Raw genomic sequence first — 27,176 nt, 5'->3', positions numbered from 1 at the left:
AAAATCACCACGATACACTTTCCAGAAACAGATTAAATAGATAAATATTCTCATTTAAGCCTACTCAGGAATTTAGGATGTAAGAAAAAAATATATATCTATATTGTTTCTTTCTCTCAAAGCCTCGCATTCAGTAAAATGCTTTACTTCTTCTGGAAAGTTTGTCTCTGCAGAGATAAGAGATGTTGCTGCTCTTATCAACAGCTGTATCTACTTCTCCAGAAATCCTGCTAATGATCAAGTAAATGAAAAAGAAGAAAATTATACATCACCCTTTAAATTTAAGAAAGCAAAATTGGGAAATAGGGAGATTATTTTTTCACCTGTAGCTTGAACAACAATGAGCAGGTAAGTTCTTGTGCTACTGCATGAACACACGGCTTACCCAAATCATTAAGGTGTTTCATCCACCTCTGTAACTTGGGATCCACTTCCTCCAGCTCACTCAGGACACGGATAAAACCCCTTGTTTTCACTCTGTTTTCTTCCTGAATCAAGTAACTGATGAGCTGTTCCACCACAACAGGTGACATACTGCTAGTTTTGCAATATGATGTGTAATCCTCTTCACTGATTACAAACCAGGAAAGTAATTCCTTTAACAGCTTGGAGGCATCACGAACAGCTGTTTTTATCTGCTCTGCATTTTGAATGATACGTTGCAGGACTTGATCACCAGCATAAGCTGCATAACCTACAATGGGATTTAAAAACAAACAAGAAGATTTCATTCTTTTTCCTATTTGTTTTTTTTTTAAACGGTTGAAAACATCAATTCTTAAGTACAGGTAATTTGGATTAAGTGGCTTTTAAGTATTAGCCTTTTTACCACACTCAAAATAACAAAATATTTAACTTTTTATATAAGCTTACTTTATCATTATAAATGTGATAGTAAATGGTTTTAAATTCAGGATATGGAACAAAGTAATCCTCAGCACCTCAACTAGATTGCAGAGAGAAAAAATATTTTTTACTTGCCAACAACAAGAACTTCAAGCAACTGCCTGCACAAATCTATCTGCACAGGCAGCACACCAGCCTGGCACAGGGATAGAACTCCCCCGAGCACCAGTTCCCAGAGCAGAAGCCCATTTCTGAACATCCAAACATACATTCAATAGTAAACCTTTGCCCTGATCCTGCCTCTTGTTCTCTGTAGAACAGCGGAGACATAATGTGCTCATAGCAAACTTCACCTTCATTATTCTTCAGTTATTCACACATCTACTGAATGTCACTTTGAGAGCTTAATTGATAGCACCCAGCTTTAAAAGATGTAGACCTGAAAAGATTTTTACAGCAAAAAAAAAAAAAACAAAACAAAAAACACCTTTACAAATCAAGGCACTACATTTTACATTTAGAATAATTAATCATTCTAACAAGGATACAATTTCAAGCATACTAAGCACATTTCCTTACATCCAATCTAAATTTACTCTCTTTCATAGAATCATAGAATTTTTTGAGTTGGAAGAGATCCTTAAAGACTATCTGGTTCACTCCCCTTGCAGTGAGCAAGGACACCCACAGCTCCATCAGGTGCTCAGAGCCCCATCCAGCCTATCCTTGAGTGTCTCCAGGGATGGGGCATCCACCACCTCTGGATAACTTGCTCCACTGCCTCAGCACTCATATTGTAAAAATCGTCTTCCTTATATCCAATCTGAATTTCCCCTCTTTTCATTTGAAACCATTTCTCCTTCTCCTATCACAACAGACCCTGCTAAAAAGCCTGCCTCTTCCTTTCTTACAGCCTTCTTTTAGATATCAAAAAGCTGACTCAGTTCGCCCCATAGCCTTCCCGTCTCCAAGCTGAACAGCCCCAGCTCTCTCAGCCTGTCCTCATAGGAGAGGTGTTCCATCCCCTGGATGGATCATTTTTGTGTCCCTCCTCTGGACGCACTCCAACAGCTCCATGTCTCTCCTGTGCTGAGGACTCCCCATCTGGATGCAGTACTCCAGCTGAGGTCTCATCAGTGCAGAGCAGAAGGGCAGCATCACCTCCTTCACCCTGCTGGCCACGCTTCTTTGGATACAGCTCAGGATGTGGTTGGCTTTCTGGGCAGTGAGGGCACACTGCTGCTTGCCATTCACCAATACTCCCAAGTACTTTTCATCAGGGCTGTGCCCTATCATTACATCCTCCATTTTACTGATAAGTGGGGGCTGCCATGACCCATGGGCAAGACCTTGCACTTGGATTTGTTGAACCTCATGAGGTTCCCCTGGGCCCACTGCTTGAGTCTGTCTAGGTCTCTCTGGATGGCATCCTGTTCCTCAGGCGTGTCCACTGCACCACACAGCTTGGTGTCATCCACAAACTTGCTGAGGATGCACTCAATTCCACTGATGAAGGTATTAAAGAACATCAGTCTCATTACTAACCCCAGAGGGACACCACTTTTCACTGATCTCCATCCAGGCACTGAGGACCAGGACCACCACTCTGGGTACAGTCTCCTTATCAGTTCCTTGTCCATCACAGTCCACCCGCTGAACACACATCTCTCCAATTCGGAGAGCAGGATATTATGGGTGACCTTGTCAAAGGCCTTACTGAAGTCCAGATAAATTATATCACTGATTTTTTCCTTTGTCCACTGCCACAGTTATGCCATCATGAAAAACCATAAGTCTGGTCAGGCAGGATCTGCCCTTGGTGAAGCCATGCTAGTTATCCCATGCCACCTTCCTCTCTCTCAGGTGCCTTAGTTTAGCTTCCAGGAGAATCTGCTCCGTGGCCTTCCCCAGAAATGAGGTGAGGTTGACAAGGTCAATAGCTCCCCTGGGTCATAGTTTCTACCCTTGTTAAAGACAGGTGTGATATCTCATTCTTTTTTCCAGTCACCAGGGAGTTCTACCTTTAGTACAAGTACTGTATTCTTAGAAGTTTTAAGATCACTGAGGTCAATCCATAAACACAAAACTGAATGCTATGCAGCAGATCTAAGGATTAAAAATAAAGATATGCCATAAGAAAGTAGCTATCTAAACTTAAAAAAAATAAACAAAAATACCTACAAGTGATCTGAACATAATTTTATAAAACCACAAGAAACAAAAATAGTAATCTACACTGCTAATGGAAGGGCCACTCTCAAGCAAAATGGTTAAAGAAGAAAAAAACTAAAAAGACAGCAAATGAGAGGTTTATATGGAGAAACTGTCGGGATGTGAGCCAGCAGCACCTCTGTGATATGCCACTTAACAGGCAGCAAGGTTCTGGAGAACTCTGAGTCTGGTTGAGTATGGGACGAAAAGTCCTCTGAGAATCTGATGAGATTCCACAATTTCTTACAGCCTTTACTGCTGCAGAAACAAGAATATAAATTCCTTAAAAGGACCTTAAACGCCCATACAATAACAACTTAAAGTTATTTAGAAATTAAAACCAAAACTGAAATAAAAATAATCTTAAGGGGAAGTCAAGTCCCTAAGGGAAGATTGTGCAGGTCTTCAAGGGTGGTGGTGAGAGAAGCGTGCTCAATATTAATAATCTGTTCTTCCGTTATCGTTTGATTTAGGACACCCAGAACATTACCTATGGTATCTTCTGCTATCTTAACACAGCAATCTGTACTTCTACATACCACTGCGATTACGGTATTGAGACTGTTCATTTCGCATCTGATTTTCTTCTATTTTCTGTTTAGAAGAATTCAGTGCATCTTCCTGTGCACGTTTTCTTCGTATTTTTTTTCTTCTTTCCTTTTTAACTTCCTAAAACTGATAAAAACAATTAAGCAGTGAATCTAGTGTTACTTGAGATAAAGGTGCCTAACTCCTTTGGTAAATTTTTTCCATGTCTTACAACAGTTATACACTTCCATGCTACTGTAAAATATGGTTTGGAAGAGTATAAATATAGTCAAGCTACTTCTTGCTTAAGTTAGTAACAGATCACAAACATTCATGAGTCAGGTATGCAATGGGGAAATTTTCCTCAAAATTCCTGAAGAAATTTTTACTCTCGTTAATAACATCTGAATTAGGATTAAATACCTGAAATAAACTTTTTTTTTTCTTAATTTTTACTCAATATTTTGCACCAAACATTAACTTTTGGATTTCCTTGTCAGCTTTGTCCCTTTGGCTTGTTAATTATAATTCTACTTGAACAAGAAGCATAAAAACAGTTACATTAAAGGCACATGCATCAACCTTATTACACAGCTTTATTATATGCAGTTTTCATTCAGACTTTCTAAGCAACAAGATAAAGTTTGCTAGACAGATTTCTCTCCCACACAGTTAAAATCTTGCTGAGTTCTTCCCTTTAGCAACGAAAGAATAGAACACTTGCAACCTCAGACTGAAAATGAAGGTGGTATTCTAATCCAGCTGCACTCAACTTGAAACACTGTATTTTTAATCAGAACACGCAGCCCATACGAGGAGTAACAAACGCCCACTCCTTCAGCATTCCAATTGTTGAGCATCTTACAAATGAAGGACATACACAGAGAGCCTACAAATCACACTCTTCCCAAACAACGTGTTATTTCACCACCCACAGATTTCACAGTGAGATCAGGTTTGAGCGAGATGGACTTGAAGATGATTACAGCCATTTACACTCAAAAGCCACTGGCTGAAATTGCTGGGAAGTCTGTGGTGCAATGGGCAACGTATCCCTCAGTACAGACCTGTGGCAAATTAGTTTTGTATTAACACATATTTTATATGTTTGAAAAGAGTCTCCAGTGACCAAAATAAAAATATTGTTTTTAAAATGTAAGACCACTGGAGAGTTACCAATAATTTCTTCAGCCATACCAATCAATTCTCTCCTGTGATCACACTGTAAAACGAAAGCACAGAGCTACAGGTTTATAAGTTAATTTAAATAATTTTATGATTAGATTCTTAGGTACTTTTACTCACCCTTTTAGCTGATTCAATTTTCTATTAAAACAGAATCAGTTCATTCAAATACATGTTTTCAGAGGCAAAGGACAAGAATAGCTTTCCAAAGTATTTGTGGTGTTTTAGCAATTCTTTAAAAGGCATGAAGTTCAATCCTAGAGAAAACTTTTCCTCAAATTCATTCAGCTCACTCTTAAATGTTAAAGAGCTTACCTTGAACATTTCTGTTTAATAATGGCTCTTGGTGGTTCCTTGGGTTTTGTGATCTTTTGTTCAAACTACAAAAAAGTGACATCATATTAAATCTGGGTTGCAATGCAGCATCGATTTTTCCTGAAACCCAACAAAATTTGATGCTTTGGAAAGCAATAAAAAATAATACTACCACAGTGACTATGCACACTTGAAAGCTACCTATGCCTCATGAAGGTCTACATGAAAATATCTTCATCAAACATTACAATTCAGCACACAGCAATAGGATTTTACATGCAAAAAAGACAGGCAGAACGGTAGCACAAAGTCAGAAATTACTGGATACTGTTTATCTGCACTAGCAAACAGGACGAAAACTTTACAATATCTTTTCACTTCTCACACACCAACTCTGGTCAAGGAAGAACCCATCTCCCCAAGACACTGCAGGGGATAAGCACATCATCCCAACAGGAGTATTTTATCTAGTAAGACGAACGCTAAGTTAAACTAATAAAGTTCCTTCCATGTCTTCCAGATAAAATATAAAACACAGCTCTAGTACTCCTCAATGACAGCTGCAACCAAAACAATAAGGTAACGTCCACTGCAGCAAGTTAAGAAGAGAGCAGGCAATTTAAGTTCCTAGCAATGCTCAGAGTCTGTAGTGAAGATAATTCTTATTGATGAGTTTGCATATTACTTGTGAGTTACATTATCATCTTCACTTTATCTTCTTCACCAGAGTAAATATGTTAAAGCTTTTCATATTTTTTTATAAACTTTTACTTACTTCACATTTCACCAAACCAGAAGAACTGAAAATAACTATTTTTGAAATAAGGCCTGTACAGTCAGGAGTGAAACATAATTCTTGAAGAAAATCCTGCAGGAGAAAAAGATAAACACAAAAACCTGCAAATTCATGCAAATCCTATATTCTCATACAGATTAGAACTTCTTTATTTGAGGTGACTGATGTAATTAAAGCTAGCATAGGTTTAGACTCCTACTGGATGAAGAAAGCAAATCACTCACAGCTGTCTAGGCAAGGAATTCCAACCAAAAGGGCCCTAGACCTGTGGCAAATACCTACTATTCAAAAAGCAAAGGCCCACCTCCAGCTTCAGTTTCAGGAGTCAACTTTAAGACCACTACTTTATGTACTCATACCCTCCCAGAATTTCCTTTTATTTCAGATTGATTGCCAATATAGTCTTCCATAAAATTACTTCAGATATAATAGATGTCAAATTGCTTCTTCAACAACAAGACCTTACAAGGAATAAATTTTCTCATGGAAGGACATAAATAACGCCAGAAAAACAGGCTAAGCACATCCATGCTTTTCTTCTGTAAATGAAAGCAAGCTTTGCCAATCCTTGCACATTAGGCCATTCAGCAAGAGAATCCTCTTTCCTCTCTTCCTGTCAAATGAGTAGAATATGTAGCTGTAGAACCTCCCTTATCACAAACAAAAAGAATGTTGTAATACTGACTGGACAAAGAAGAAATACAATGCTTCTAGTCTAATACAGCTCTTACCTTGTCATTCTTATCACTGTAGTTTGTAGTTTTCAACTTTTTCCAACAGTTGGTATGAAACTCCACTCTACATTGCTGACAGCAAGTCATACGTATAAAACCCTAGCAGTGGAAAATAATACAAATTTAGCATCTTTAAAAACACAGAAAACAGTGCATAACTTAACAGAAGATATGATAAAATGTTGTATTCATAGCTCTCTAATATGGAAAAGGACTGAAAGCAGGAAGATACAAAGTTTTTTTTCCCAAATCCCCTTGAACTAAAATATACCTTAAAGTCTGGATCTGTAAAAAATATTTGGATTTTGGAGTGGCCATGGCAATGCTGATAGCGACAAACTCCATCTGGTTCTGGAGGGAATTTGCATTCCTCAATGCAGTTCTTTAAGAACAACTGAAAAACACAAAGTGATAGAAGACAAATTGTACAGAAACCAAGAGGAGATCAATTGTTTTCTTCTAGGGAACTTTGCAGTGAAACAGACATCTCTTTTTGAACAGCAGGCAACTAATACCAAAAGAACAACTCTCTCATAGTGAAAGCCATGCAAGAATGTTCTTTCACACCAAAATATTCAAAAGTTCATTTGAACTGCTATCAACTAAGTATACTTCCCTGCATGCAGGGAACAAGCTTAACAATTCCAATAGCATGTGAATACTTATATATTCAATTACCAAAAATGATAAGCCAGACTACCCCAATACAACATGATGAAAATTGACTGCTTGTTCCTGCCATTTCATACCACCTCTGGGATCTGGGTTATAACATTAAGTACATTCCCAGGAACAGCTCAGACCTGCCTCTGCAATGGAGCTAATGAAGTCTCCCTCAGCAGCGTGAGGTACATTACAGTGGCTTTGTGCAAAGTATGTACAAGTTCCATGGGGTTGGAACTGGCCTGAAATTAATAAAACGCTATTAGAAATAAATAAATGCCCAATCACAGCCTCTAGATATTTGTATGACATTCTCCAAGAGTCTATAATCATAATAATCATCAGTAATAAACATAGAAGAAATTTTAAAGCTTTTCAATGCAACACAGTAGTTTTTATTCCTATAACCACAGATAGATTTCTTTACTCAAACAAGAAATTTTACCATATGGCTCCCAATACAATCAGTTACCAAGAACTACAGAAAGCCACTTTTTTGTTTTAAACACATATCACTTACACAACTCCACATTTTTGCTAATTCTAACTTCTAATTTGTTCTCTCTAGCTTTACTCTCATATAGCCTTTATATCTACCCAAAACAAAGTTTAATAATATGCAATCCATGAAGAACTTGGAGCAGATTAGAACTACATTACTACATAAAAATACCCAAGCACAGACTCTTAAACAGAGTTTATGATTTAAGTAGCATGCCTTCTAAGAGTACAATTTTGCCATCATAAACAGAGCTCTTCTCTACAAACACCAGGCTTTGAGTTGACAGTGCTCAAGAAAAGAAGTGCTGCACTGGCTTCTCCATGTTGAATCTCTCCTTGCTTCTGTTCACCACTTTCTTTGGCCTTGACAATGTGAGATGAGGAACAAAGTAAAGATGATACTCTAGAAGTCACACTACAAAGGTTAGTGAAATATATCCTTTTTGCTTTTTTTCTGGAAAGACCATTTGAGAGAACAGCACTGTTATTTTTGCTTTTAAACATACCTGTAAATTCTCTGTTCGTGTTTCTTCAATGACCTGAGATGTCATGGGCCAAGTTAATACTCCAGGTACAATCTTACGATTAATCATTGTTTGTGATTTCATAAACTGATTAAGCGCATCTGAAAATCTGAAATTTAAAACAGGTAAAATGTTCACATCATATATCAATGCCTTTTACATGGCTCATAATTGTTTCATGATTCATTCTACGATTCAAGAAAAAAACAACAGTAATGGTGAGAGTACATAGAATGTAAGAGCATTAAGGGAAAAAGGGCTACTCTGCATAAAAGTCAGAGCCTGAGCCAGTGGCTGAATAGAGGGTCCAGAGCCCATCCATGGATATCAGGCAAACTGAGAGCCTGCACTGATGTTCAAAAGATCCATGAAGATGAGTGTGCTCATCAATCTGGAGAGTGAGGTCATGCATATTTTCACTAGTGACCTTTGATCTCTACCTGCCAGAGAGGAAGCAGAGGACGCTGCTCTGTGTACTATAGTTTTACCTGCCTTCAGATGGTGTTACATGGTTGCTACTGTGACTGTGGTAGCCTCTTGGGCAGTTGTGTTAATGTGTGCACCTCTTCAAAACACATGCAGCCTCTCCACCAGCCACAACTGCAAAGGGAAGCAACAGCCACATCCACAGGACTGGGCACAGTCACCTGTGCCTTGCAGAGGACTTGGCTATACTGCAGCAGCAGGAAGGAATAATCCTCTCACAGAGTCCAGCACTTCCTGACCAGGTTCATGCAGATATTTCACAAGAAGAGGGTTGAATGTTTGATGTAAAACTTAGTTATTTGATAAATTTGGCATTGTATTGGGTTTACATAGCAAGGACTGGGGTTTTGTCTAGCAGGAAGTGTGTGCAGTGGCATCCAATGTCACCATTTACCATAGGCAATTCATGGGGTCTTGATTTAGTAGAGCAATATACTGAAATCACGACACAAGTGTACTATAGTTACTGCAATACGCAGTTGAATCATAGTACAATCACGGTTCCCATTACTGGCCTCTCTGTGCTCACTGTCACAATGCCAGGCATTTCCAGTTTCCAGGAAGGAATGTATAGGCTGACGCCAGCTCAAGCCCGGTGCTCTCTTCAAAGTTGGTTAATTGTCCAGTTTTCACACACTGCATTAGGCTGAGCCATATATATACTGTTCTCTCTACCTAGCTCAGGAATCTCTTTGCTATTTATCTCAGGGAACTTAATGACTCACTGGTACAGCTGTCTTGGCTAAAACCAAGGTTACTCTTCATCCTCCCTGATCATGCGATAAGTTCAGCTTTCTCTACAATGTCTGTATCCCAAACTAATCATTTTTTTTTGCCTAAGAGCTCATCTCCACTGTGGAGTCGTGCTGGTCAGTCACATCCCCACACCCTGGAGACTGATGGATTCAACTGCTTCTATTACATTTTTAACATCAACAAAATTGAAGTTGTAACAAATCACTCTGATGTTTGAATTTGTTGATTAACAAAGATTAATTACAAAAATCCAAAACAAAAATAAACAACCCACACATGTATTTCTCAAATGAAAAGAGCTTTTGTATCAAATACTGAAATTTTATTTTACACTAACCGGTTTTGTCTGAGGTATACTTTTCCAATTCCATAGTATGCCAGACAATCAAATCTTTCTTCCTGGTAATGTACAATTATTCTCTTAAACTGGTCTTCAGCCTTCGTCAATGCCTTGGAAATAAATTTAAGACAAAAATGAGGTACTTAGACAGCAGTTTTCCATTTTTCCTCTTATTTTCCTACAGTATGCCCTATTGTTTGATTTGTCCTAAGGGCAAAAAAAGAAATTAAGCAACTTTATGTTCACGCATAAAGGACTTTAAAAACAAGGGATCTAAAAAGTAACGAGCTTATTGAGCTACAAATGACCAGATAGATTTCAACTCACTGAAAGACTCTGAATATTTGTAAACAGTACTGTAGGTGAGGGAACTATTTTCTGTTTTGGTGTTTTCAGGAACCAAAAGCATCGTCTCCCTCTTTCTTCTTTTTTTTAAAGAATACTACATAACTATATTACAACAAAGTTGGAGAAAAATAACTGACCACTTAATTAATACTTAAGAATCTTACTTGAAACTTTAAAAAGTAATTTTCTTATTTGATAGTTTAATTTGTCCACAACTGTTGAAGACCCAATCTTACAAAACATGACTTTATAACCTGTGATAAAAGCTTTCCTTCCCAACTCATCTTATGTCTGTTAAGAGTTAAGACAAAAATGGATGACCAACCATCTGAACTAGAACTTCAAACAAAAAGCAAGATAGAGGCTTAATATCATACCTCGGGCAGTCCTATTCCAAGAAGAGAAGTGGCATGTCCATAGATGATTACAACATAATTAATAATACGAAGATTCAATTGCTGCAAATAGAGTCAAATTATAGAAATAGCACAAAAACACTTGGCTAGTAAGGAGCACACTACTGACTACTGTAAATTGAAGATCTACAACAGGCATAGAAAACTATCATAGCTTTCAACCTCATTAATGTTGCGTTTGGCATAAAGAGTGAAGGCTAACTACACCTTTCTCTTGGCCATTTGGCAGCTTTAATTATTTCAAAATGATTCATCCTGAAATGTCTGCTTTTAGAAATACTACAGCTTAGTATGTTGACTACATGTAGCACAACGTGTCTTGGCTAGATGTCATGTTTAGAATTCTTTCTTTTTATTTGAAAAACAAAAACAGTAACAGAGAAAAAAAAACACCTTATCTCAGACTTCTTTTCTACCTAATAAACTAGGTCACAATTCCAGATGGACTGGGCATTATTTGCCTGGTAATGCAATTAGTACAGTCTTGCTCTTGGCACTATGATACAGACAGCTTGAAGTACACGTGCACAGACATGGTCACATAAAACCTAGCACTACAGATCTTTTTTAAATTGCTTGTTTGATGCTGTCTTTTAAGAAATCCAGGATGACAAATGGCTCATGCAGGATGGCTAGACAAACACACTCAGAAATTCTAATACTTGCACCAAAGAATTACCTGACAAGAACAACATAAATGCTTTTCACTCTATAACAGAATCAGTACAGGTTAAGCTATCAGGGTAGTAGTTTCATATTCAACATTTTGACAGATACTTCTAAAATTTCATCTAGAAATGCACATGTACACTGAGCATTACAAAGATACATCATATAATCCCATAATTACCCTGTTCTCCATTTCTCTCATTTTTAAGCTCTTTGACATACATAGTGCAACATATAACACGTAACTGGCGTGATGGGCAACAATTCAATAACAAATCATTATTTTGGTGGAGGGAAACAATGACACAGTATTGAAAGCATAAAGCTCAATTACCTTAATACATAAATTAATTCAATTTACCTTTAATTCTGAAGGATCAATAATGTTTAACAGTTGTGAGAACATTTGTTCAGCACTGTGACACCTCTGGTCCATCAAGGCTGTATAACCATCATGAATGAGGGATTTAACCACTTCAAGCAACATAGTTGAATCCACCTATAATATTTAAGAAAGCAGCTACTCAAAATGAAAACAGCATTTTTTCTCCCCTTTTTCTTTAGAAACTTCAAATTCAGGTCAAGCATTATCTTATTACTTTGTATAGCAAAATGCAGATATGCTTTCCCCCACTTGTACATTCCTTGTGCACAAATGTATTTCCACAAAAAGCTGAGAATTACTTCTTCTGCCACTTTGTAGTTTCTCCATTAAGGTTACAAGTCAATGCTTGAAGGCTTCACATTGCATTAGGTTATCAAAATTTCATTACAGTTCGCTATTCAAGTCTAGGGGAGTTTCCAGCAGTAAGACTTCAAATTAATACAAACATTTGAAGAATTAGGAACTTCTGTTCCCTTCATCTACCTAAGCACAAAACATAATGCTAGCTTTGGAAAGCAGATCATCGTGCTAATGTAGAAATACTTTTGATTATTTAAGAAGCTTCTCTAGCACAAGCAAAACCAAACAACTTATCTGGTTGTTTGTTATAGTTTTCATGGAAATAAATGAGCCATTACTTTTGAAGCAACCTATATACAAAAAAAATATATCCATGACCTAATGAAAGTTAGAGACAGGGGCAGCAGAAACTAGCACTAGGCTCATCACAAAAAAAAATATAAAAAAAAGAGAAAACTGCACACCAAAATGCAGAAATGAGCTACTGAAAGAAGGATTGGGACTATTTTATTATCTAAAACAAATGTGACAAGGTAATGCTGTCAGACATTGCAGTTATGGATAAGAAAAAAAATAATTTACTGTTCAGCTAATAATGTATCTACATGAAGTATGAAACTGATTAAGCTAACTACAAACATTATTTTCAATACTAGTACTACATTAATCTTACAAAAACAGGTATTTTTAAGGAATAGGGAAGGTGAAGTTAGCACCTGCACCTTCTCCTTAATTCACTTTTTTCTTATAATCAGCAAATGACTGATTATGTATGTCCCCATGAAGTTTAGGTTAGATATTAGGAGAAAGTTTTTCACACAGACGGTGATGACGCACTGGAACAGGTTGCCCAAGGAGGCTGTGGATGCCCCATCCCTGCAGGCATTCAGGGCCAGGCTGGATGTGGCTCTGGGCAGCCTGGTCTGGTGGTTGTCGACCCTGCACATAGCAGGGGGGTTGAAACTGGATGATCATTGTGGTTCTTTTCAACCCAGGCCATTCTGTGATTCTATGATTTCATTCAACAGTTTTGGGATACTTGTTATTTGTTGCTGATAAGGCCCAAGAAGGACAATCCTCAATTTGTGAATTGCATGGAGTTTTGAACAGCTGTTCAAGAAAATATTCTGTAAACATTTTCAAATGTATGTATCAAACACTGAAAAACACTGAGTCCCCATTCTAGGGAGGGCATTATAAGTCCTGGACTGACTCCCAGTGATTTTTATCATTTCTCTTATAAACTAATACACAAGGTTACCAGTTCATTAACTCACGTTTCTAGCTAAGTTATTTTATGATTAACAGAGGAAATTAGTGTAACAAAGCTGTGGGAGGTCTTACAGGACGGCAAGAGATACGATTGTACAAAAGTACCAAGTGAACTTCTTTCACTCATCTGTGCTGACACATTCACAGACTAAGGAACAGGCATTCAAATGGTCTATACAGAACAACTTACGTGTGACATGGGGTATTTTTAAATGCATTCTATCTCTGGGGTTTTATCTTGACTGGCAACAATAGATGGATTTTGAATTTGCCATTTGCCCTTCTAGGAGCAGACACCATTACAGATCTTTGATCTATTAACTTTCTCTAACAACTCATATGTTTTGGATGGAATTAGCAATTTCTCTTTTCTAGCTTTCTTTAGCTGAGTATTCCATGGTTCCGGATTTGCCATCTATCTCTATGACAGTTTTTGTCTCCTCTTCACAGAATCACAGAATGGCCAGGGTTGGAAGGGACCTCAAGGATCATGAATCTCCAACCCCCCCCAATTTGAATGAAATAACACTGCTGTCATGTGCATGCATGAACACCAGAGAACACTTCCATTCATATTCCATTCAAACTAAACTTAATTTTTCTGTAATAGATTTCTGATTAAGTTCTTTCAGTTGGATGGAAAAAGTTTGATCTAAGATGAACTAATTGCTCAAATAAACTGTGCAACGTAAATACAAAGTATTTGGTGGTTATCAGATAGATGGATGCATAAACCCCCAATGATCTCAGCATTAAAAAATATGCATTTGATACATAACTAGTAAGGTTATAAGTATTTAAGCATTAAGTAATTCTGAGAGAAGTTACGAAACCACACAGACTTCTCCTGATGCCAAATAAAAATTATCTTGTTGCATTTTCTTCAGGGTCAAACACACAGAAGTTTTCTTTTTCCTAACTAGACAATATTTTCCACAAAGTATTTCAGCATGGACCATTACTAACACAGCTGCCTTTTTGTCAAATTAAGGCTGGACAGTGGTGGAAAGGGGAAAGGAGAAGTAAAGAGGGCTACCAGCAATGAGATAGCATAAATCAGTGCAATCATACAATCCTTGTTCCCTGACAAAAATCAGGCTAAATGTGAAATGGTAGGTTTTTGAGTGAACTAGGATTTTGGACAGCATTACTAAAAGGAAACAAACCATTTACAGTTAAGGTCATATGCTAAATAATTCCCCAAGTTACCTGGTGCACAGTACAGAAGAGTTTATCTTGTATTGTTTTAGACTCTATCTTCAAATCAAGATGATCCCTACAAACAACAGGACAAGGGTATTATGAGTTTGTAGATGTACTTTACATGTACCTAAACTTTCCAGAAACAGAAGTGTCTGTACTTTTATCATCAGCATCACACTAGCCTATATGACAGAGGTTATCACAGCACACTCTTCCACAACAGCAATAAGAAGTACTGGAACTTTACAAAGGATTACAACACTGTTCAACCTTATAGTCTGGGATTCACTAGGGCTTCAGGGAAGTGGAGGCCTTCTCCATCATTTTACTCATTTTATTTGATCTTTTCCACCTCATTGTCAGCTGAACTGTCTTCATGAAGGCACTGGACCAGGTGACTTTCCAACATCAAAGGTTAAACTTTAGGCCTCTTCCTCTTTTTCTGAATACAAGATCCTTTATTCAAGCACAACACATCTACTTAAAATCAATCACACATGGCAGTTTGGCAGAGCACAGGCAAGGAAAACACAGAAGAGAAGAAAGGAGCTCTTTCTAGCTATGCCTTTTCTCCTGCTGGAGCACAAAGTCAAGGCACAACTGATCAACAGAGAAAGTATAATTCAGAGGCAAAGTACTGCGTGGTACTCTAAACCAGCACTAAGATAGCAATTCAGTCCTCAATGTTACTATATTGTCCAATATACATTTAGTTCTATTCCACATTCAAAGGCATCACCAACTCCTGGGAAAAATGCTTCAGAGTGACAAAGGATCCTTGATTATTTTTGAAGCCAAGCAACTTGCTAATTACAGAAGTGGAGATTTGACTGTAACTGACCACACACCTCCCTTGTTAGGAAATACTGTATTTTCCCCAAGTCTGAAACTTTACTGTGAGAGAAGCAATTTTGCAGATGGTTCTATTACTTTAAAGAGGATTTGTTCCCATAGTGACTTCTAAAGTTCGAGGCTTATTTCCCCATTAAACTGAAAGAAGAAACAACTCAGAGGCAACCAAGTTAAATGAAATAAAGGACCTCTGCCACGTCAAGGTTTCAACTGCTCTAGCTGTGTGGTATTCAAAAAGAGTAACAGAGGGGAAAAAAAAAAATTATACAAACAAAAGAATATTAAAATGCAGATTAAAAGATGATGGGTTTCATGGTGATGCTTTAATTTGGACTACAGGTAATCCGGTTCAGCTTCTTGGTTTCCTAAAGGATTGGCCTCTTCAAGGTAAGAAATCTACACTTCAAAAAAACAACACTTAATGGAAACTCGCATCAACTTTTCTATGTCAACGTAAACAACTTATTTTGCTGTATCCCTTATGTGAACACAAAATGAAAATACTAGCTCAAGAACCTTGTAACCATGAAAGTAGTTAGAGCACAATTAGTCTCATCTCACATTTTTCACACTCTTAAATTTTAGAACATATGGAAGCATGTGTTTTCTACATAAAATCTATAGTGCTATTCACATCAATTGATTTAATACTGGCTCCAAACCATTAAACATTGATTAAACATTAAACATTGATTAACAGTCAAGAAAGGTATTCACGTTCTAAAGATTAGGCATCAATGTACTTCATGCCAAGATGCAAGTTCTGTGAAAGTACTGAAGAACTTTTTAAGTGCAACTTCTCTTCTAGTAGCAAACAAACTGACTTACAATGCTCTCTTCATGGTCAAATCTCTTATTTTGACTAAGTGCATGAAGAATGAAAAAGGTTTAAAAGATGATTTGGTACACAGAACAAATAGTACAAAGAGACCTTGAAAATAAGATATAGCCTGAGTTATGCTGTGACATAAGTTTGAATGTAACAGTAAGAACAAGATTGCTATTATCTTCTGCTGCAAAGGAAGCACACTGTATTGGTAGGCTATCTCACATGTCTTGCTTATAGGAAACTTTTTTTTTTTTTTAAAGTAGCAGGCATTAAGTTTACACCTTTCTTTTCTAAAGTTCAACTGAGATTCATAAAATATTTAGTTTTCAAATAAGAAGTCAATTTCTTCATGAAGTTGGAATATCGGGAACTTTAACCTGCTGTCTTAACCTGAATTATATTCTGAAGAGGATATAAACAATATAAATACACAACAGTGTATATTAGGTTTTAATTAAGAAATGTTTTTTCAGTTTTCAGCTATACTTTATTCAGTTATCTTCTTTTCATACAAATCCTTTCTTATAAAGGTAAGTTGAATTACCAGCTTTAATCACTTTGTCTGACATTCTACTAGACACAAATTTTCAGTATGCAGGCATCAAATGGCATTCCTAGAAGTCTCTTTTCACTAATGTTATGGGAATCACTTTCTATACCAAGATCTGTTTTAGTACTGCCACACTTCAGCAAAGCATTTGACTACAAGGGCTGCTCCAAAAATAAAGCCTCCTATTTTATTATGTCGGCCCATGATGTCAAAGGCAGAAGGAAAACCTTGCTGCCAAAACTGTTACATTTTGTTGCTGTGCAAGAGACTGCAGCAGAGGGGCAATCTGACAAATGGTATCTGACACAGAAATGCATCTGAAGCAGAAATGTGTCACTGAATTCATCCATGTGGAAAAAACAGGACCCACTGACACTCATTGACACTTGTTGAATGTTGATGGAGACCAAACAGTGGATGTGAGCACAGTGGGGCAGCAGATGGTGCGTTTCAGCAGTGGCAAGAGTATCATGAAGGGCTAGCCACATTCTGGACAGGCCATGCACAGCTGTCACACCACAAAATGAAGAGCATCTCAGTCAGCTCATCTGTGCAAATCGGAAGATTGCAACCAGGGAACTGCCTAAGAAGGTGAAAGTCAGCTTCACTGCACTGGAAACAATGGTGATGACACTGGAATATCACAAAGTTTGCACCAGGTGGGATCCAAGAATGCTCACGTGGGAATGGAAGAACAATGTATGCATGTTTTTCAGGATCTACTGAACCAATATGAGGCTGAAGGTAACAATTTCCTGAATCATATCATTACTGGTGATGAGATATGGTGTCACCAGTATGTGCTGGAGCCAGAACAACAGCCCACTGAGGGGTGACATGTGAATTCCCCACTGAAGAAAACATGTGAATTCCCCACTGAAGAAAAAGTTCAAGATGCAGCCCTCAACAGGTAAAGTGATGTGCACTGTCTTTTGGGATAGGAAAGAGGTGATCTTTCTGGATTTCCTGGAACCCAGACAAACCATCAACTCTGACCACTACACTGCAATGACGACTAGGCTGAAGACTCCAACTTCCAGAGTCAGGCCAGAGAAGAAAACCTTTCTCCTGCAATGTGAAATGCCAGGCCCCATACCTGCTTGAAGACAGTGGAACATGTGGCCAGTAGGACTGTCCTACTACACCCACCACATAGATTTGGTGTCTTCTGACTTTCATCTGCTTCGGCCAATGAAAGATTTTTCAATGAAACATTCTCCCTAGCAATAACCCTGTCACAGCAGCTCTGAAACTGTGAGTCACTTCCAATGGTGAAGATTTTTACAAGCATGGAATGCAGGCCCTCATTCATCACTGACGATAATGAATAGCTAATGGTAGTGACTATGCTGAAAATGAGTGTTCTGTAGCTGAGAATTTTCTCTATCAAATAGTGTTATCACGTTCTTTGTATCCGTTGCAGTTTCCACAGGAACAAATAGGAGGTATTACTTTTGGAGCAACCTACATATTCACTATAATTTATTTCTATACTAGATTTAAGAGGTAAAATTTGTTCTTATTCAAGAAGAAGAAAATTAAAAAGCAAACAACAAGCAGCAAGTTAAAGCTTCTGCAGCCCTTTGATTGCTTCGCAACTCAATGATAAAAAATAATTTTAGTTCTACTAAATAACTTTAAAAAATTCTTACTGTTTCTTTTCAGGTTCACCAGGTTTGTTCTTCGACCTTCCTTTGTATTGGTGACTTTGGCCTGCAATGAGAAAAAAAAAAATATTTCAAACACAGTGACCATCATTTAAAAAAAATAAACTTAAAACTCATATTTTGCTTCGTAAGTAACAGATCTAAAATATTACAATATTCAGAGCTAGTACAACTGAGAAGTTTTTAAAAAAAAGCCAGAGTGTTATAAGTTTCATATTATTTTTATTACACAGTAAGTACAGAATAATCCTACAAAAGGAAATGGATACTTCAAATGAACAGAATAATCTTGAGATTCTCTAACGTATGATCTGATTCCAATACTGTAACAGCTACTCAAGCAGACTGCAAGCCAAATAAATCATGTATATTACACAAAGCCAATACTGATATTTTTAGCTACTAGATGATAACTACAACTTATAAAAGGTAATAATGGATCATTTTGGCTGCAAAGTGTCTTTATCCAAGCTTAAGTACATAAATTTTACAGAAAGCTTAAGTACATAAATTCTACTTCAGAAAAACATTTCCAGAGAAGCCCAGTACAAGCCACATTAACATCAGAATTCCTAATATATGAGTCACATAGAGATAAACATCCCTGATTGTAACTTACAAATGTTTGACTATGTAAAACCACTGGGCTACAACAAGAATTAATCTATCATGATACTGATTAGTTTCTAACTCTGAAACAGCATCAAGGACTATGCAAAAAACTTTTACTCTAGAATTTCCAGTATCTGTAGTTAATTAGTTACACTGCTCTACAAAGTAAACAAGTTGTTAAGAACAAGGAACAAGAAAAGATGTTTTAATGCTTTAATGCAATTGGTCAAAACCAGGAAGTAACTCAACTGTTTTCTCTGGAATTACAAAATAAGGTAAGAAACTTGAATCTGCATATGCATGCTTGTAATGAAGCCATGAAGTGTTTAATTTTCAATAGAATCACAGAATCACAGAATTGTAGGGGTTGGAAGGGACCTCTAGAGATCATCGAGACCAACCCCCTGCCAAAGCAGGTTCCCTACACCAGGTCGCACAGGTAGGCGTCCAGGCAGGTCTTGAATATCTCCAGAGAAGGAGACTCCACAACCCCCCTGGGCAGCCTGTTCCAGTGCTCTGTCACCCTCACCACAAAGAAGTTCTTACGCACATTCGTGCGGAACTTCCTATACTGCAGTTTATGTCCGTTTCCCCTCGTCCTGTCTCCACGTACCACTGAAAAGAGACTGGCCTCACCGCTATGGCCGCCACACCTCAGACATTTATAAACCTGGATCAGGTCCCCTCTCAGTCGTCTTTTCTCAAGGCTAAACAGACCCAGTTCACTCAGCCTTTCTTCACAGGGGAGATGCTCCAGGCCCTTCACCATCTTTGTGGCCCTCCGCTGGACTCTTTCCAAGAGATCCCTGTCTTTTTGTAGTGGGGAGCCCAGAACTGGACACAGTACTCCAGATGAGGCCTTACCAGGGCAGAGTAGAGGGGGAGGATCACCTCCCTCGACCTGCTGGACACGCTCTTCTTAATGCACCCCAGAATGCCATTGGCCTTTTTGGCCACGAGGGCACACTGCTGGCTCATGGCCAACCTGTCGTCCACCAGGACGCCCAGGTCCCTCTCTGCAGAGCTCCTCTCCAGCAGCTCATCCCCCAGCCTGTATTGGTGCATGCAATTATTCCTCCCTAGGTGTAAGACCCTACACTTGCTTTTGTTGAACCTCATCTGGTTTCTTACTGCCCAGCTCTCCAGCTTGTCCAGGATTCGCTGAATGGCAGCACAGCCTTCAGGCGTGTCAGCCAATTCTCCCAACTTCGTATCATCAGCAAACTTGCTGAGGGTGGCCACTATCCCCTCATCAAGGTCATTGATGAAGATGTTGAACAAGACCGGACCCAGCACAGACCCCTGGGGGACACCACTGGTCACAGGTCTCCAGCCAGAAATACTTTTCAGTTAGAACTTCACAAGGCTTTAACAACTCAACAGCAACAGTGAAAAAATCCAGTTATGTGGAGAGCTCACTTATGATAAACAAGCAACTCACAAGCAAGGCAAAAAGTAGGATTTCTGGACCGGCAACCAACAAGCAACTGACAAATTCAGTTACAGAACTGCAGAGAACAACACATTACATGAGTTCCAAATTATTTACATTAAGATGAAGAGGGCAGGTTTTTTTTGCTAGTTAAACCTAATTCATTTTACAAGACGTACAGGAAACCCTTTCTCTATCCCAGCTATATGTTGGAAGAGAAGACGTTCCAGCTGTGCTCTATACTCTTATAGTCATCTCCTGATGACTATAGTTTCCTAGCACTAGACAGCTTCATGCAGACAACATACATTCTAGCACCTGAATTTAAGCTATTAGAGCACTTGAATCCAAAAATAAAGTATGGCTACCAAATAAATCAAGCAATTGTTCAATTACCACAAAGTTCAATATGAAAGAGGAGTTAATAATTTCATATATGAAGTTTCAATAATCACCTACTCTTTAAAATGTTTGTGTCACTCAGAAAAGTCTTCTGTGCACTTACATTTTAAATTTATATAGCATATATGTATTTTAAAATACTGAAATACATTGATCATAGAAAAACAACAGACCTACCCATTTGACTAGTCTCATTCAGGACAGCAAAACATCCAACACACTCATATTGTTGATTTTTCACTGAAAACTACTTCATTACATAAAATCTGAATTAATCCAAACAAAATTCAGATGTCACTGACTGAAGACTAAATATGTTCAGAATTATTTCACAAACTACTTTTTGAAAATGACACAAGAGTCTGAACAGGTGTCTGCTGAAACTGTTCACACACATTAAAAACTCCAAAGTAACACAAATAGTCATTATAAATTTTAAAGACATTAAATTTAAAGACAATATTTTCAGAGTCAGACATTTCAAATATAATCAGTTAACCATTTGGAGATGAGTATTCTATTCCCTTCTCTTCATTAAATAAGTTTCTGTTCGTTAAGGAACTGATATATCATCCAAAACAAAATCTTAATGAAGATAAAGCAATAAAAACCTTTCCTTGCACAAAAAAATTAATCAGCCTAATTATTTCACACTAAATGAACTTAACTTTAAAAGCCAATAAATAAAAATGATTTTAGGGAAAAAAATTTCCTGCATGAATGATCAGTTACATAGCAACCAAGTTAAGATAATCCCTGAACTATTTTTTATTATAATTAAGCATGATTTACTCGCCACTTTCATTTCTAAAGACACTACTTAAAAAGTACTTTTAATTCAATAGCAAGCATAATTCACTTACCCCACCAACATTTTAAAGTGTTAGTACAGGTAGCGCTGCTTTTCATAGAGATTCTCATTAGAAATAAACAAATATATTTAACAGAAATATACACATGCTCAAAAAAATAGTATACGCAAACAAAAACCGTAACGAAAAAGGACAGTACTTTTAAAATAAGGTACAGTGGCATAAAGTTCCTTTACATGAACCCTCCTGCAAGTCACAAGCCTTTCTGTGAACAAAGAATAAGAAAAAGAAAGTTGTTCTTCCCCACCCACACTAAGCATGTATCAACTAGTCATTCAATGCATAACTCCTCCTTTCACATCAAAGCCAAATCAAATATTTTCTTCTACATCAGTGCTGACATAATGAGTGTCAGGAGGGAGGAGGAAGCAAGAATAGAAACAAAAAGTATGGAATCATTCATGGGGTTGTTTGTTTTTTTTTTTCTCCACTCTAGCGACTTCAACACATTTCATAATCCTACAATCTCTTCAGCCTGGAAGAATTGGCAGTTCTATCCCTGCATTCACTCTTTCATTATCCCTCTTTCCTCCTTAACCTCTCTAAAATGAGTTATTCTTCTTGCTCAGAAAGAAATGAACCCAGGCATTTTACTTGTCAGTTGCTTCAGACTTGTTCAAAACTCCCTGCGGTCACAGTACATCTCATATTTTTCTCCTTAACACTGATACCTGGAAATAAATTCAGAGCCTTCAGCAATTAATTCAAGCTCCTCAGCAAACTGACATTTTGTTTTTTTCCTCCCTAGATAAACGGGACATCTGGAGCTTAAAAGCAGATTCTCAACATTCCACAAGCCTCGAGGAGGTACGCTGTATTATCAACTGAGAGTTGATAGTACAGGCGTCCTAACAAGGTTGAACTGCTAATCAGAAACTTAGTTAACAGACATGGTATTCGTAAATAAGTTCCTGACCATCTATGGGATCTGGCCTATGTAACACACGTCCTTTGCCTGGATAACACCTCCCCGTGCAACCTCAGGACAACCAAAGATCCCCCTCACCAAAAACCCATACTAACACAGCACACTTGTAGCATTAGGACTCATTATAGAATACTATGAGGTTGGAAAAGACCTTAAAGATCATCGAGTCCAACCACGACCTAACCACACTACCCTAACTCTAACAGCCCTCTTCTAAATCATGTCCCTGAGCACCACATCCAAATGGTTTTTAAAACATATCCACAGATGGTGACTCCGTGGGGAGCCTATTCCAGTGCTTAAAACCCTTTCTGTAAAGAAGTTTTTCCTAATGTCCAACCTAAACTTACCCTGGCACAACTTCAGGCCATTTCTCCTCGTCCTGTCATCTTAGATTTTAATTAGAATTTAATATGTACAGCAATTCTAGGAACAGGTGGGTACCTCATGGAAACTATATGAATATTCACCTGTTATAATGTATAAAATCTGGATGCTTTAGATCCTGGCAATGTATGCTATTCTTTCCTGTAATAGTCCCACCCATATTATGCTAGATAGTTAGAAACTTTCAAATGGGAAAATACAGGTAATGAACATAACAACCTTCTCTAGAAAAACAGGGGGTACTGTCTGTGCTTAATCAACACAAACATAGGATCTTTTGATTCTACTAAAGCAAAATGTCTTAGCCAGCAATGTTATCTGATTAATCAAGGACAATTAGCTCCCCTTGGAGAATGGGGAACTGGAGAACTTTTCAGCTTGTTCTTAGATGACCAGATCAGAATAAAAAGAGTAAGAGGAACATTCCCCTAATGACCACCAGGGTTGCTGAACACCAACAAACAACCCGACAGAAGGACAGACGGCCAGGAAAGTAGCCAACAGAGGTCAGAGTATAGATTGCTTAACCTTATGAAGGCAGTAGGTTTTTCTTCTGTATTAGGTATGTATTTGGGAATTTAATGCACAAATACAGTGCTTGATTTGTGAAAACTTCCAGCAGTGCCCAATCTCCCATAAAAAGCAGCATCTCCCCTGACTGTGTGTGGATAGGCTCACTGCACACTAGCTAATAAATCCACTTTTCTGACACTACCACGTAACAACCTTTCAACAAATTAGTCTTGACTTTTTCTACATTTTTCACTTCATTGTAAATTAATTAGTACTTCGAGATACTTGCATACGTCCAAAGCCTACAAATCAAGATAATTTTTTCCTACTACTGATTTTTAAATAATATTTTGTAATATATCTGCATTGGTTTCCTAAGATCAAATTTTGAGATGCTTCATACTTTGACATCTGTTCAGCTAAGTATTCAAACATGTGAGGTCTACAGAAGAGCACAGCTGAGCACTTCATTAACCTTCAGACTTCTCCCCGGTCAGAACTATAGAAGGATCCACTGCAACGGAAGTCAGTGGAGGGAATACAACACAGACATGCACCTGGTCCAGATAAGACACAAAAAAATATTCTACATAAACCTAATAACTAACAATAATTTCTGAATGTCAGAGAAATCTCTTAGGCATTTTCAATTCAAGTAGGTTTACCAGATGATAAAAGCAGACAAAGCTCAGGAGAATTCACTTTGAAGATGAGAGCTGCTCCTGCTTAAAATGAACACACTCACCATGGGAAGGTAATTCCAGGACTGTGGTATATTTGGGGTTAGGAGGTCCTTCTACAAAAGTGCTCTTTTAATTTAAAGAAAACACATGAACAATAAAACATACCAACTTCCTCCTCTTGAAGCTCATAGCAAAATGTTCTCTCTGTCAAACAGTTTGTAATATTCTCTCTCTCTAACTGCAAGATTATTTTTCTTGAAGGCAATATGGAGCTTTTAGTAATCATAAACAAATTATGAATACTAAAACAACAACACATATTTCTCTTAATTTTAATTCCTTTTAGATCCAAAAACTATCTTAAAACAAGGAAAGTTATTTCCAGCCTCTGACTTAGCATTTTACTTTTCAGTTCCACGTTAAATTCCAAGATCATCCATATAAATCAGACTGAAACCACAAAAGAGGAAAGGAAATAAGACACAGAAATAGGAGTAACTAAGTAACTGCGTCTAACGGGAAAATAAAAACAACAACATAATAGCTTATTGTTGTGAAAATGACACTATATAAACTTGCTTATTAATAACAACAGCAGTGAAGGAAGAATTGACCCAGACATGATAAACGGTTAAACAAACTCACTTGGTGGAAAGTCCAGAGAACACACTTCGTTTTCTGTCCTGGGCAGGTTGGTCACCTAATGCCAAATACAGTAGTTTGGTTTTACACAGAAAATAAAAATTATTCAAGCTTCATAGTCATCTCACTGCACATTAACAGAAACAATCTTTAAATCTAAAAACTGATTTGCTCATTTCAGTACTTTGTGGAAGTTACAATTAAATTACAAATTACAATTTCAACAATGAAATCACAATTATATCATATACTATGTCCCCTAAGAAAATTTCAATTAATCAAACCGTACTCGTATACACACTTTTCCCTAATTTCATAACAATTTACATGATCTAAAAATGCCAGCTTTTTTGAAATAACATTCTTAAAGATAAATTTATACAGACCTACATTATGAAGATTCGCATGCACAAAGGCAGATTCAAGCTCTCAAAAGACAATCAAAAACTTTAAGCACTTCTTGTACGTTCTGGAGCTCACTGTCTTTTCCAGCAAGTTATTCCAACTAATGTTTCCCTCCCTTTGCCTTTGTACCTTAGTTTCAGTTTCCTAACTATTGCGTCATCTTCACTCATTGTCCCACCCTTCTATAAAAACTCAGAAGGTTATTTGCTGAGTTTAATCCACAACACGAAAAACCTTTGCACTTTAAAAGCAAAGTAATAGTCTAAAAGGCAGAGTTAGAGGCTTTTGTTGGTAGATTTCTTTGGCCACCCTTCTCTACTGAGTATCCTTGTTTGTATCCTGAACAAAACTCAACCTTGATCAGAGAACAAAGTTTTAAGTCTCATTTTATCTTCTGAGTCTTCCTCACCAAAAAGTTAATAAAAATAATCTAGTAGAACACTTATGCTTGTAAACAGTTATTTAAATTTTAAGGACTAACTTGGACCCAACAATCCTTACAGGTCCCTTCCAATTTGGGACATCTCTGACTCTGAGTTCTGACAGTATATTACGCTCGTTTCAAACACACAAGCCAAACACATGTCTGAGAACCACAAAATCCTAGTTTTAAATATAAATCATAGAATCATAGAACAGCCAGGGTTGAAAAGGACCACAATGATCATCCAGTTTCAACCCCCCTGCTATGTGCAGGGTCGCCAACCAGCAGACCAGGCTGCCCAGAGCCACATCCAGCCTGGCCTTGAATGCCTCCAGGGATGGGGCATCCACAGCCTCCTTGGACAACCTGTTCCAGTGCGTCACCGCCCTCTGTGTGAAAAACTTCCTCCTAATATCTAACCTTAACCTCTCCTGTCTCAGTTTAAAATCATCTCCCCTTGTCCTATCACTATCCGCCCTCGTAAACAGGAGGGGGAACGGCTGTTTATATGCTCCCTTCAAGTACTGGAAGGCCACAACGAGGTCTGCCCAGAGCCTTCTAGGAGTACTATTAAAAGAACACTGCTTTCTGTAGAGGAAAAAATTGCTTCACAGAACAACAAAACAGTGGTCTGTAACCACGCAAATACCTTAGCATTGCAACATCAGTACAAAATGTTCCTCTTTAGGAAAAATCCTGTATATGATTTAAGTTTTGCAAAAGCATCTTCTACTGAACTCTATTACACCACGAGACACTAACAGAATCCTCTTGAATTGAGAGCACTTTCAATATAAAGGCACTCCTCTTGCACTTAGCTGAGCAAGTAAACAATTATTAAAATACTACTGGAGCAAAATTTCAGCCACACATTAAATGGCATATTCTGGAATGGAGAAAATTAACATACTGATAGTCTTGGAATTCCATCTGTAGCGTATCTTATGGTGGTATCATGTTTTTGATGATAATGGTCATCTTCGTGATTGAACTGCATTTGTTTTCTGTCCTTCCCTATTTCTTTTCGCTCTTGAGAAATGATCAAATGAGATTCTGAAGAACTGCTGTCCCTGAAAAGTAAAAAGAGAGAATCCTAGTTCTTCCAACGTTAACATTTAAAATATATCACATATATTTGCTGTGAATAAAATAAATAAAAGCCTACCCTCACAGAAGCTCTCATGCCACAAACATATTTAAAGCACTTGATCAAACATATATTTTTTAAACCTTCAAGGCACATGGTATTAGCTTAAGCAAAGATCTCTAACAAAAAACAAAGTGACACAAGAAAAAAACCACAATTTTCTCCATCACAAAAAGTAGACCAGCAGAAACCAAAACAGTCTTTCATAGGCATTTAATGCAAAGTTAAGGATTATGCTGTAACACAGTTGAATGTATGAATGTGGAACCCCTTTTAACTCTTTTGCTTTCCCTGGAGAGATTAAAACAGATATGACAAAACCAAGTTCTTATTAATTAACATTCATATATATA

General features: G+C 37.6%; 1 protein-coding gene across 1 annotated transcript in view; it reads right to left on the bottom strand.

The window, feature by feature from the left end:
- Positions 1 to 27,176, bottom strand: part of TTC3 (tetratricopeptide repeat domain 3) — a 62,822-nt gene that overhangs the window by 21,195 nt on the left and 14,451 nt on the right. The window contains 15 exon segments of the mRNA XM_031556852.1: positions 386 to 694; positions 3,597 to 3,698; positions 3,701 to 3,732; positions 5,086 to 5,150; positions 5,861 to 5,953; positions 6,613 to 6,714; positions 6,887 to 7,009; positions 8,286 to 8,412; positions 9,883 to 9,995; positions 10,611 to 10,691; positions 11,680 to 11,817; positions 14,485 to 14,551; positions 18,362 to 18,422; positions 24,851 to 24,905; positions 26,587 to 26,746. Coding sequence (XP_031412712.1) covers positions 386 to 694; positions 3,597 to 3,698; positions 3,701 to 3,732; positions 5,086 to 5,150; positions 5,861 to 5,953; positions 6,613 to 6,714; positions 6,887 to 7,009; positions 8,286 to 8,412; positions 9,883 to 9,995; positions 10,611 to 10,691; positions 11,680 to 11,817; positions 14,485 to 14,551; positions 18,362 to 18,422; positions 24,851 to 24,905; positions 26,587 to 26,746 — 1,628 coding nt within the window.

The sequence above is a fragment of the Meleagris gallopavo genome, chromosome 1, assembly GCF_000146605.3.
Source record: "Meleagris gallopavo isolate NT-WF06-2002-E0010 breed Aviagen turkey brand Nicholas breeding stock chromosome 1, Turkey_5.1, whole genome shotgun sequence".
Classification (NCBI taxonomy): Eukaryota; Metazoa; Chordata; class Aves; order Galliformes; family Phasianidae; genus Meleagris; species Meleagris gallopavo.
The sequence above is the reverse complement of the archived record's forward strand: the minus strand, read 5'-3'. Positions and strand labels throughout refer to the sequence as shown.